This window comes from Rhagoletis pomonella, unplaced genomic scaffold (genome assembly GCF_013731165.1).
Source record: "Rhagoletis pomonella isolate Grant_MI unplaced genomic scaffold, Rhpom_1.0 Rhpom_scaffold_00010, whole genome shotgun sequence".
NCBI classification, from domain to species: Eukaryota; Metazoa; Arthropoda; class Insecta; order Diptera; family Tephritidae; genus Rhagoletis; species Rhagoletis pomonella.
Genome location: NW_023458564.1, coordinates 16,787,214 through 16,800,773, shown reverse-complemented (window position 1 = coordinate 16,800,773; position 13,560 = coordinate 16,787,214). Strand labels below are relative to the sequence as shown.

The following is a 13,560-nucleotide window of genomic DNA, read 5'->3' as shown; positions in this document are numbered from 1 at the left end:
CAGCCTGTCGCTGTCCTAAGTGCGGTGTTCTGTACAGTCTGTAGCTTCGTCCACTGCATCCTACTAGTCCCCGGCGACCACACTGGCGCTGCGTAGTTCAAAACGGGCCGGCCTATTGCCTTTTATGTTGCCAGCAACGTTTCTTCGTCTTTGCCCCAAGTACTGCCGGCTAGCGACTTGAGGACCTTGTTGCGGCTCTGTACTTTATTGACAATAGCGGTTGCGTGCGCAGAGAAGGAGAGCAGGCTGTCGAATGTTACTCAGAGTATTTTGGGGTTGTTCACCGTCGGAATTGGAGTGTCATCGACGTGAATCCCCAGCGGTAGCCTGACCTCCTTCGTCCAGGTTGTTGTGTTATGTGGTCTGTCGTGGCTGTGGTATGGTCTGTGGTTGTTGTTGTTGTTGTTGTAGCGGCACTACTAAGCCCCGCCTGTTTCGGGTCAACTTTTAATCATTATCGTCAAGCTCAACTAACGGTAGGCCCAGGAAACGAGCTGTTTCGATGGGGTCGGACCAAAGGGAGAGGGGTGTTAGTTGAGTCGGATTAAGCTGGCATGTGAAGAGGTGGTTGGTGTCGTGGGGGGAGTCTCCACATGCCGGGCACTCATTTGGGATGTTTGGGTCGAGTCTGGACAGGTAGCTGTTTAGGCGGCTACAATATCCAGACCGTAACTGAGCCAGGGTAACGCGGGTCTCTCTAGGTAACTGAAGCTCCGTCTCTTCCACAGGTGGTGATTGGGCTCCGATAACGACATTCCTAGGCCGGGAGTCGAGGTAGGTGGAGACAGACTCCCTATGAATGTCGTTGATCGCTCGTCTGTACGTCATTGGGTCCAGTGGTTGGTCTGTGTGGGTCTGGACTGCGTCCTTGTAGCTTCATCCACTGCGTCCCACTAATCCCCGGCGACCAAACTGGCGCAGCATAATTTAGAACCGGCCGGCCAATTGCCTTGTATGTTGCCAGCAACGTTTCTTTGTCTTTGTTGCGGCTCTGTACATTGTTGACAACTGCGGTTGTGTGCGCGGAGAAAGAGAGCAGGCTTTCAAAGGTAACCCCTAAAATTTTCGGGTTGTTCACCGTCGGTATGGGTGTGCCGTCGACGTGAATGCCTAATTCAAGCCTGACCTCCTTCGTCCAGGTGGTAAAGAGGGTCGCCGTTGATTTCGTTGGGGAGAGGGTTAGGCTCCTTGCAGTGAAGAAGCGAGAATGGGTGGAGAGATAGCCGTTTACTTTTGAGCAGAGGTCATCAATTCCATTCCCAGACGCCAAAATCGAACAATCATCAGCGTACGAGATCAGGGAAACTCCTTCAGGTGACTGAGGGAGTTTCGAGATGTAGAAGTTAAAAAGTAAGGGGGAGAGAACACCACCTTGTGAAACCCTTTGTTTTATTCTTCTTGGTTTCGAGGTTTGATCTCTGAAGATTACTGATGATTGTCGACCACTCATATAATTCGCCGACTGGAATGGCAGACGGTGTCAAACGCCTTTGACAAGTCCAGCGCTACTAGGACAGTTCTCTCACAGGGGCGGTTTCGATTTAGGCCTCGAGTTATCTGGGTGTTTATGGCGTTAAGTGCTGTTGTTGTGCTGTGCACTTTACGGAAGCCGTGCTGATGTTTCTCTGGGGTTAGGTGGCAGGTGAAGTATGGGAGCAGCAGGGCCTCAAGTGTCTTCGCGACCGGGGAAAGGAGCGTTATCGGGCGATAAGAGTCTCCTCTGTTGGCGGGCTTCCCCGGTTTCAGCAGTGGGACCACTCTCCCTGATTTCCACACATCAGGAATGATGAGAGTGGTCATAGACAAATTGAGGACCTCCGTGAGGTATGCTACCCCCATAGGCCCCAAATGTTTCAACATCAGCATACAGATTCCGTCGGGTCCAATGGCTTTGTAGGCTTTCGCCTTCCCGATGGCCCCCTTCACTTCACCGCTGGTGAAAACAAGTGGTGCATTGTTGTTGGGCAGTTTGTGCCCAAGTCTACCGAAGGATGCAGTGTGAATTGCCGACTGAAATAGTTCGCGCATTTCTTCGGGTCCGATGAGGCGTGACCTTCGAATGAGATTTCCACTCTGTCATCACGCTTCGTCGGGTTGGACAAGGACCTCACGGTTGACCAGAGCTTACTCACACCAGAGGTGAAGTTACAGGCTTTCAAGTGCTCTTCCCACTTTGTCCGCTTGTGTTGATTTACCAGTTGCCGAATCTCCAAATTAAGTTCCCTCAAGTGAGGGTCCCTGGAGTCGACGTGGCGTAGGTGGTCACGCTCACTTGCTAGTACAGCTGCTTCAGCCGGGAAATTTGGGCGGACTTCCGCGATACGTCCGGACGGTATGAAGCGAGCTGCTGCGGCTGTGACTACCCTGCGGAACTGGCGTTCGCCAGCATGTACGTCTGTGGGTGTGGGGAGGACGGCGAAGCTGCTCTCGGTAACTTCCGCGAAGCCGTTCCAATCAGCTTTGTTGAAGTTGGTGTAGGTTCGGTGATCCGCGGGAGCAAAGTCGGTGGGCTTATTGATCGAGATGATTATGGGCAGATGGTCTGATGCTAACGTTAGCATAGGTCGCCATGATATGCTATTTATCAGACCAGCGCTAGCAATTGTTAGGTCTGGCGAGCTGCTGCAGCTGCCCACAATCCTGGTGGGGGCGTCGTCATTCATGGTGCAGAATGTCGAATCGTCTATCTGTTCAGCCAAACTGTTTCCCCTCCGATCATTGGCCAAGCTTGAGTGCCAAAGATCGTGGTGCGCAATCGGTTTTCGCCTCTGAGTAGCGCACCTATGTCAGGGAGATATCCAGCCGGGCAGCAGGTGACAGGGGGTATGTACACGTTAAATATTTCGAGCTAGACATCGCCTGACCGGGCAGCTATGCCCTGACATTCTAGGGTAGTGTCCCTTGGGTCGATGTCTTCTTCGATTAGCCGATACTGCACTGTGGTGTAGAATGAACGCTAGTCCTCCACCATTATCTCGCTCGCGATCTTTACGGAGCACATTGTAGGCGGCGCAACCCAACAGAGTTGAGCTGCTGTGCAACTTCGTTTCTTGGACCGCAGCTATCAATATGCCGTGCCGACCCATGAAGACTGCTATCTCCTCAATATTGCTCTGGAGTCCGTTGCAGTTGAGTTGGAGTACGTTCATATGCCTTGGCAGGCTGGACGCGATACGGGGGGGTGAGGGAGGTGTGGGGCCTACCTTGGGCCTGTTGCGCCTGACGCAGTTGCTGTTGCAGCCTGATGGTAGGTGGCTGCGATATGGGCGTTGTTGTCTGCGCCGGCGGTGCACTACAGCAAGGGGCGCTGTAGTTTGTAGTCCACTCGCGAGTGGTGCGTAGACCAGAACATAGCCGGAAGTGGCACCAGCCAAGGCATGTGTTGCATTTGACTGATGTCACATTCCGGTATATTCTGTTCTGGCACACGGAGCAGATGGTGTGGGCAACCAGTAGCTGCTGGTTGGCTCGCGCTCGCGAGTGGGACCGGTCGGTAGGTTGTGTGGGTGGGGTGTGTTGGGAGGTTTGCTGTTGCTCAGGGGAGCTTCTAGGGGCCGTGCAGGCTCTTCGGGTGCTGGGTCGCACCCGTGCAATACGCGAGTGGGTAGCCGTGGAGGCTGATTGTGCCATTTGGCTTGAGCAACAGGGAGCCACAAAGTTTGTGGTCCACTCCCGGTGAGACCTAAGGCCAGAGCAGGTTCTTAGGTGACTCCACCCGTTGCAGGAGTTGCACCTAACCGAAGTGGAGTTCGGGTGGAGTCGATTTTGGCAAACACAGCAGAAGTAAATTTCAGGTCCGGGGTTGGGCTCTACGCCCGCCCGGAGAAGAAGGATGCGGAGCAATCCGGCTGCAAGGTATTGCTCCATGAACGAATAATGATTGGTGGGTGTCGCTGATCTAGACGGGGTTAGATCGCCGAAACAACAGCCCTTGGTCGGGTAAAACCCGAGTCATTCCGGTACGTAGAACCGGCTGTCGTGGGAATGGTATGGTCTGTGGTGTTATTATGTTGTTGTGTTGTGGTGACTGTGTGAGGCTGCTCGGGTGGACTGAGGTTGGCCGTGGAGGCTGCTCTGTTTGAGCAACAGCGGGCCACGTACGACTTGGTCCACTGTCGATGTGTCCGTAGTCCTGAACAGACTCTAAGGTGACTCCACCCCTCGCAGGCATTACACTTGACAGAGGTGGAGTTGTGGTGTAGTCGTCTCCGGCATACACAACAGGTGTAGATTTCTGGCCCTGGGTTTGACTCGATGCCAGCCCTGAGTAGAAGAATACGTAGTGAATGTAGCCCTATGGACGAACAACTTCTGAGATACTTCGCCGACCTAAACGGGGTTAGATCGCCGAAACAACAGCCCTTGGTCGTGGGAATGATTTGTCTCTAGAGTTGCTAAAGATACTTCTTCGGATGATATAAAGTCATACATACCGACTAAAATTAGAACTAAAGATGTATTTATTCGTAAATTTAATTTTAAATACGATCGCGATATTTCATCTTTTAAAATTGATGTAGCTTCCGAAGATTTTGATTCACTACTAAATAGTTCATTTTGGCCGACCGGGGCGTTTGTTCGCGAGTTTGAGTATAAACTTAATAAGAGTAATAATAACGTAGCTAAAATTTCTAATCTTAATTCGGATTCAAATAACTAACTCGCAAGTCTAATTTAAGTATTTACCATCAAAACGTTAGAGGTTTGAATACCAAATTAACTGACTTATATTTAAAAGGTTTTGACTGCAATTATAATATTATTTCCTTGACCGAAACATGGCTCAAACCTCATATTTTTAATTCCGAAATTCTTCCAAATGAATATCAAATATACAAGAGTGACCGCGTGGGCAGAATCGGCGGTGGTGTTCTTTTTGCGGTGCATTCATCGATACCATCCGAGGAAGTTAGTCTTCCTGTCAATGAATATACCGAATTTAAATGTATACGTGTACACGCTGGAAAGACTTATATTTATTTAGCTCTTTGCTACATCCCTCCTAATTCTGCCGTATCAGTATATATGCAGCTACTTTCTTTACTTGAGACCGTAAATGCAATGCTTACGGCATCCGATTCTATGATTGTTTTGGGCGATTTAAATCTGCCACACATTTCATGGAACATCATTGACACCGATGTTGTACCAGTTTCATCTAGAGATAGTTACAATAGGGGTATTCTCTGAGTCTTGCAAAGCCCTTGCATGGTGCACAGATTGCACGGATTGCATGGTTAAAACCGGTTTTCGTATGGGACAGCTTTGCAAACCGTGCAATCCGTGCACCGTGCAAGGGCTTTGCAACACTCAGAGAATACCCCTAATGTATTTCTGGAGGAAATGGCTGAACTTTGCCTCAAACAAATAAATATATGTCCAAATAAGTTTGGAAAGGTCTTGGATCTCGTTTACGTTGATGATGTTCCGAAGGCCTCTATTAATCGGTGTGATCCCTTAGTTTTGCCGGAAGATGCATACCATCATGCTCTTGAGTTGAGCTTCGAAATCATAAATGAAATACATAATAATAAGTCAAGTTCAAGTACTAGATATGTTTTTGCGAAAGCAAATTTCAGGAAAATTAACAAAGAACTTTCAAAGTTATCTTGGCCAATATATGGAGATGACGTGGAGCGTAGCGTTGAGCACTTTAATGATACTGTTTTCAATTTGTTTCGAAAGTATGTGTGTGTAATATTGTTCATGAAGAACCAATACAATTATGGTTCACTAAATAGCTTAAAAAATTGAAAAAGAAAAAGTCGCACTCTTTTAAACTGTATAAAAGAACGGGCTTACACAGTGATTACCTAAGGTACTCTGTTTTGCGGGATAGCTACTTTGCATTAAATAAGAAATGTTATAATTCATATTTACGTAAAATTAAGAAGAATTTAATTAACAATCCTAAATCATTTTATGGTTTCGTAAATTCAAAGCGTAAGGCACATGGTTTTCCCCGCTACCAAGTTCATTTAGAAAGGATTGAATCAATTCAAAATCAATTCTTGATTTTTGCATTGCGTAATTTTAACTGGGATTCAGATTACAATCTCCCCCCTTATACAAGTCGTCTAAAGCTCATAAATTTGCCTACACTCGCAAGTGGTAGAGACATGCTAGGTATATATTTATCGTAAAATTAATGACAGGCTTGATTAATAGCCCGGCCATCCTGGCTGAGGTAAATTTTAATGTTCCTTCTCGAGTGTCAAGACACTTTCGACCTCTATTTTTAAAGCAATGCAAAACTAATTTTGATTTAAACGAATCCATCCGTGGTTTATGTCAAGATTTTAACTGTCATTCCAGCACGTTTGACGTATCGGACTCGATTTTTACTATAAAGAAAACTATTATTTCCACTCTCAATAATTGAAATACTATCTTTAGCATATCCAATCAGCTGATGAATTTGGATCTGTAGCTGAATAGTTTTAGATCTCGACACTTAACAAACTCCTGTTTCCACTACTCGGCACCAAAAAACTCAAAAAAAGGTTCCGTACGTCATGCGGACTGCGCCCCTCGTGTCGGTTGGCCGGGAATGGAGGGTAAAAAGCCGTTGGGATTAATTAAAGATCGAATCCTTTTGATTTGTATGGAATTTTGCTTTGCTTTACACACGCAAAATGTTGTATTCAAAGTTCCTGTAATATTTGTAAAAATGGACTTAGCAACTTTTAAACATGGAAACATATGATCATTTTTATTAAACTTTGAATTACTTGTGTTATATATATATTTTTTTAATTACGTAAGCAAATTTTTGTCCATAAATGGGTGCAGCAGTTTGAATTTATTTAGAACGGGAACATACCTTTATGTCAAAGCCTACAAAACGCTTTCAAATAAAACATTTGCCTATTTGAAACATTGAGGCGCTTAAAGCAAGTGAAACAAAGCTGCCATTTGGCCAGCCTTCATGCATTTTAGTATATTCCAAATAACTTTTGACAGTTCTCAAAGCGAGGCAAGCAAAGCAAGCCTGCATTGGGCCAATACCTTTACACAGGTTCATATACTTCAAGGTAAAACTTTGCCGCCTTCTTTTAGACCTTCACTTACTTCGACCGTCCACCACCTACATACTAAACAATTGGTACCCCGATTCATGACTCGGTTTTTTTTTTGCAATATTAAGGCTGCATTCGATAGTATAAATAAATTAATTAATTTTCCAATTAAACTATTTGAAATTTTTGTGGAATTTCGTGGAAATAATCTGTATCTACTAAAGGAACAGACTCGGCTTTCCAACCAAGTTGCTGGTTGCTTTTACAATATTCGCACAAAAAAACTGACTATAGAGCCTTTAAAATTAAGCAAAGCAAACCAAAGTAAGAAAAACCCCGCAAAGTAAGCCTATGTTCGGCCGAACACATTTAGGTTGGACATTAAAAATAAAATCACAGAACAAAAATATTACCATTGTATATCGTATCTCTGCAATGCGCTGGTGTATTAGATGACTATGTGGGTTGTGCAGTAGAACCTCCTCCATACAGAACACAGCTTTGGAATAATCACACTCCGCCAAATACAGTCTACATAATTCCTGCCACGCTTCTTGATCAGACATAAACCTTTCGGAAACAATAAAATCAGCTTATGAGCAACCAAAAATAATTTACATATATATTACTACACACGTTTTCAGATATTCATTTAATTCTTTGATAGCTTCTGTGCGTTTTCCTCTTGCTTTGAGGATGGCAATTTTTCGCTTTCGAGGTGCAGCATTTGTTTCATCTTTGGCAATAATCTCATCGAGCAGATCAGTAGCTTCATCATACATCTGCATAGCTTCCAGGCGCATGGCTTCGAATTTTACTACACGCATGCTTTCAGGAAATTCCGTACTTAGTTGCTCAATACATTTTCCTGCTATATCTAAACGTGACGTGTCCAAAGCGGCAATAATTACTTGCTCCAATATAAGATGTCGCTCATTGCCAGTCTTCTGAAAACAGTTTTCTAATATCGCTTCCCACAGTTGAATAACTTCGTCACTTCGACGGTCATTATCCTCACGCCATTTTCGGAATTGATCTCGGATATCTGAAATAATTAGTGCAACTTCAGTAAACTGTGTATATTTTCATTATTGTCCGCATCATTTATGTTTATAACAAACCAGTCCAATTAATCTCTCTGAAGTTGTATGCCATAATTTAATATTTCTATTTGAATCCACCTTATTTCACAAACTATATAGCAACGAATAAATAACCGATTTCAATTAAATTTAGAAAAGTTCACGAAATCGACTTGAACAAAAACTTTTATGTATCTTCCTGTAGGGATAGGACTCGGGTTTAGAACTGGGATACTATCTATAGTAATATCGATAGTATCGATAGGTGAAAACTGTCGACACAATCGATAGTTTTTGAAAACTATCGATGTCGGTTTTAGTAAGACTTCACCTCTTCTTTACATCTCTACACATTACATCAATTGTTTTTATGCAAGAAAATTCACAACACAGTCGGCAAAAAAATATGTTTTATCATTGGGATTTTTAGCAACTATAAGCTTACACTGAGTTATAATAAAATTTAATAAGCTATAAATCTGCTTACACAAAATTTTTTTAGAAATTCGAATTAAAATGTTTTAATTTTTAATTATTTTGTAGTTTTTTATGTTTTGTACAACTTTTATAAAAGATTAGTAGACACTAAGGGCGTGTGTGAATCGGTAACAAAGTTCTATGGGGAAAGCTGTTGAATAATAAGGGTATTCATCAAACCTTATAAATGCATTGTAAACCGTATAAACTTATAATTGTGTAAACCTTATAAATGAACTGTCAAAATTTGTATGGAAACTCGTTTACACATTTCTGATAAATTTATCCAGCGATTTCACTGAATAAACTTGATAAACTGAAGACAATGCAACTCTGTCGCAACTCTAGCTATGTTTTCTTAGGTAATAATCGGGATCCGCATACAAATTTTGCATGCAAATTCAAAAACGATATGATCCTGATAGAGATCTGGTTCAATTATTATCCCGTCTGTTTGTTTTGTTTCACTGATAATTCGCAAAGTTTGGTAGCCGTGACAAATGAATTCGTACACAAACAGGCATTCTGTCATTGTTTCTTATAACTTGCTTCAAATAAATAGCCTTTATGTTATATGTACATTTATTTAAATAGATATCTCGTAAATATAATTTTTTCCAATTTAGTTAGGTAGTTTCTTTTATTTTTTTATCCCCGTGCTAGTAGTATAAAGTTAGTGACACTGCGCTTTATAACCAAAGTAAACGAAAAGAGAGTGTGGGTCGTTCATGTAACAGAGTGCATAAACTTATAAGATTATCTGCTTGATAAAGTTATCGGTTTAGATGAATACCACTAATATTTTTACTATGGTGAGACAGTTTTGCCAATCTGCTGTTTGAAATGAAATATTTTTTGACAGCAGTAAATTTTTGATAACCGCAGATTTATTTGGAATAAAATATTACAAATTGAAGTGAAATGAATATTTTAAGAAAACATCTACCATCGTTGATTGCAATTTATCTATTTAAGCTTTCATTTAACGAAAAATTACACACATCAACAATCTTTGCGATTGTCAAAATTTTCTATGCATTTGTCAAAAATTTTACTAGCCTCATGAGCTACTGAAATTTTATTCACCTCATAGTTGTCAAAAATTTTCTCGACGCGAACTTTGTTACCGATTCACACACGCTCTTAATAAACAAAAAGTAGTCTATCCTGCTAAAAAATGTTGTGGTGCTATTATTTTCTTATAATATGATAAAATGTTAATAATTTCCCTTGTCCGGATTTTGATATGCGCCCTGTATTTGATCTCAGTTGAACTTTTATAAGAATGAGTTGTCAATTTAAACGAATATCTTTTATTTTGTTTGTTTTGTAGTATTATAAATGTATTTTTATAGCGAATTGCACTTCAAAAGGGACAAACATAATCCGAATTTAATTTTGCCATATAAAAAATAAATGCAGATTTTGCCTGTCGCTTTCAAGGGGATGCAAGGGCGCATAAATTAATACGTTTATTTTATTATTATAAGAAGTTCTTTTTGATGCACTCAAATTTAAAAAAATTTATATAATCTTTTTAATTTACAAAGTAATTTATAAATTTTATACATTTATTAATTATTTAATTTTCAAGCAATAGAGCGTTTTAATTCAGTACCTTTCACGACGATTATACTATTGATACTATCGATGTGTTCAACTATCGTTTCTAAAACTATCGAGAGCGGTACTATCGATAGTATCCCATTTCTACTAGTACTCGAACGATACTATCGATACTGAGTAAGCATCGATATTGAGGGTATAAAAATGTGTACTTTAATATTCGATACCTTATTTGTTGATTTTACTCGATACTTTGCAAAGTACTGGTAGTATCGAAAACTTTTTAAAAAAACACACTTTTTAAATTTTTTCTGCCATTGGCAACCCAATTTTCTTTGCTTATATGGATTACTATCATTCAATTTTGTCCATCATTTAAATTAAACTGAAATTGCTTGTAGTCTGTTGCATAACATAAACCAAATAAGTTAAAATTTAATGGCCTTATTCATAAAAAAAGTAAGTTTAAAGAACTTAATAAAATTACAATTTCATAAATTTCTCAGTTTATAAACCTTTTTTATTTTTTATAAATAAGGCCATAAAACTTTACGCAAAGTTCACGAAAATGCAGAATTTTTAGAAACTTTTTGGTTATGCAGTTATGTAACCTATTCAACTTTACGTGTAGCCTACTACCGTTAACTTTTAGTTCAAACATGCACTTAATTATACTAAAATTTAATAGGCTACAAAATTACATACCCAAAAAGTTTACGAAAATTCTAATTAAAATTTGAAATTCGTGAAAGTATATATATATGTACGTATGTATGTACATTTAACTTTAAAATTACTTCTAACGTGAAAGTAAGTTCTGCAATGAAATAAAAATCAAATAATTTAAATTTCTATTGTTTTAATTTCAGAAAATAACTAGATATACGATTGAAGAATAAAATAATTTTAGTATCCCAAAAAACGTATTTTAATGAGTCCGATACTGAGTAGTTTCGTTACTTCTTCCCTGATACTTTTAGAGTATCGATACCATGAGCTCGATGCATGAACGAAAGATACAAGATCACGCGGGAAGAAAAGAAAGAAAAAAGTTATTTTCTAGCTGCCGAATACTCGACGCCAACTTTGTTGTAAGAAGTAAACAACGAAGAGAACGGAGAAAACCGCGAAATTGTTGAACGTATGAATAATCATTTTTATTATGCAAACTCTTCTATAACTCATGCCGTTGGGTTAAATTATTTTTTATCTTATGTATACACACGTTGTCACAGGCGAAAATTGCATAAAAAGCCACCACCAAATTGTAAACAACGAAGAAATGTAAACAAACGGCTAATGTCAAAATCGTTAAACTTTTTCCTAAATGCGATTTTAACGGGCTACTCTCCTACCCGACTGATCTTGGATTTTTGATTCATGAGCTCGATGCCAGAATGAGTACTCAGCAGAACCAAAATGTATTCAACAAAGTGTGATTGATTTTGACATTGCTCTCATAAGAAACAGGCTATAATGTCAAAATGAAATGAATTCTTAACCCATATGAAATTTTTTTTTCAAATTTGAATTTGTTTAAAAAAAAGTTACACACAAATTTTTCAAGCAGCAAATTTTCTTAATAAACGTGAAATTGTTGAGAGATAAACCGCAGAGGAGAGCAAGTAAGTACATTTAAAGTTGGGTAATAAGTAATTACGTTCGACTTTTCTTAAATATTTAATGTAAGGAAACCAATATGAAACGGAGCAAAAGGTTTGAACGGTGCGCTGTATGCAATAAAGGTCAGGACACGAAAATAGTGTGATGTTTTAAACTACCTAGTTGCGAATTAAAACGGCACCGATGGGAAGAAAGCTGTGGTGTTGTAATACGTGATTCATCTCGCGTTTGTGAAAACCACTTCAAGGAAAGTGAAGAAATAACTAAAACCATGCAGGCAAGTATGAAAGAGCTTATTTAAAACTGCTCGAAGCAAAGTCTTTAATGGAAAACTATTTCGCATGAAAAACATTTTATTTCAAAATTTGTAGAGTTAAGCTCACATATAAAATTGGACACATGTAAAATCCTACTTTTGTAATTGTCGAATAATGTTTAGGATAAAAAATTTTTATATAAAAGTAAACGCATAAAAGCATAAAACTTGGACAAGTAAAACAAGAAAATAGCTAAAACTATTTTATAAACAATGGCGCGTATTCATAGTCCAGCAACTAAGTCGAAACTAATAAAGTTGCAACTTAAATTTAAGTACCAACTTAAAATTTACCTCTATTCATAGTCGCATTTCAGACTTCTACTAAGTAGTTTCGACTTAGTTTACGATATAGCAAAACGAGTGTGAAAATGTATAGATTTTTGTTTACGATATTTCGGAAAAATTACATTTTTATTAAATAAGGTCAAGTTTGATCATCCGTTTATGTAATTTTTATTTTCATTGCATGATTATGCAAAAGAATAAGGTATCATTTTCTTGTTAATTGTGTGAAATAGCCAGAACAACCGCAGTGATGTGAAGTCGATGTTTATCGAAAGCATGCTGTGAAACATACATATAGTAGATATCTAAATGTTATGCACAAATTTACTTTAAAAGAACTAGCGTGAAACTGACTTATTATTTGAAAATTTATCTAAATTATTCCAATTATAAAATTGTGATGTAGCTTTATTCGAATTGTAATACGAATTTAATTTCATCTTCCGATTAAAATTGATCGATCTTTGTAAATTTTAATTGGAGATTATTCAATATTATCAAAATCACCCTCTACCAAATTAATTTTTACATATTTCGTCTGTTTTCCCTTAATTTGATAAAATACTTCTTCCTAGTTACGACTTAGTTGCCGCTGCAGCCGAAATTAAATTTTAAGTTGGTACTTAGCCAGAAAAGTCGAAACTAAGGCGACTATGAATAGCTTTAGTTGTGACTTAGAATAGTTTCGACTTAGTTGAGTACTAAATATGACTATGAATATGCGCCAATTAGTTTTATTTTATTGACAAAATATATATATTCCAGGTAATGTAAGTAAAACAAAACTATAATCAAAATAAAAGCCTAGGGCATCAGTGCTGACAAGATAAATGCAAAACTAAGGGTTAATTCGTTTGTTTATACTTTTTGACATAATAGTACCTTAAAAGAGAGCCGCACTGAATTGTCAATCACACCTTGCTTAATACACCTTGAGCACAACATAACCAGTACCGAACCTTGAGTGAATTTGGCGACTGCCCAGTAAGACCCCTATCTGTCAACTAATGCGTTATATTTGCCTAGTACTACAAGAAGTTTGTGTGAGACATTCAAAAACTTTCCATCATTTTACATAGGCCTCCTGGAGAAATCTAACGCATAATCGTCTCGCGTGTGAGCAGTTTTCTCTTTCTTTTCCATGGATTTCGCTATTATATTATCCTATATTTAGTTGTCTCTTTTCAAT

At 39.2% G+C, this 13,560-nt stretch overlaps 2 protein-coding genes across 8 annotated transcripts in view; both read right to left on the bottom strand.

The window, feature by feature from the left end:
- LOC118746094 (potassium voltage-gated channel protein Shab) overlaps window positions 1-13,560 on the bottom strand; it is a 373,750-nt gene that overhangs the window by 940 nt on the left and 359,250 nt on the right. The window lies entirely within an intron of this gene.
- On the bottom strand, window positions 7,433-8,340 carry LOC118746095 (ER membrane protein complex subunit 2-like; the record flags this gene model as incomplete). The annotated part of the gene is given in 3 exon segments (XM_036479869.1): window positions 7,433-7,589; window positions 7,656-8,064; window positions 8,141-8,340. Coding segments are annotated over 3 exon segments (600 nt in total), but the record flags the coding sequence as incomplete, so codon positions are not given.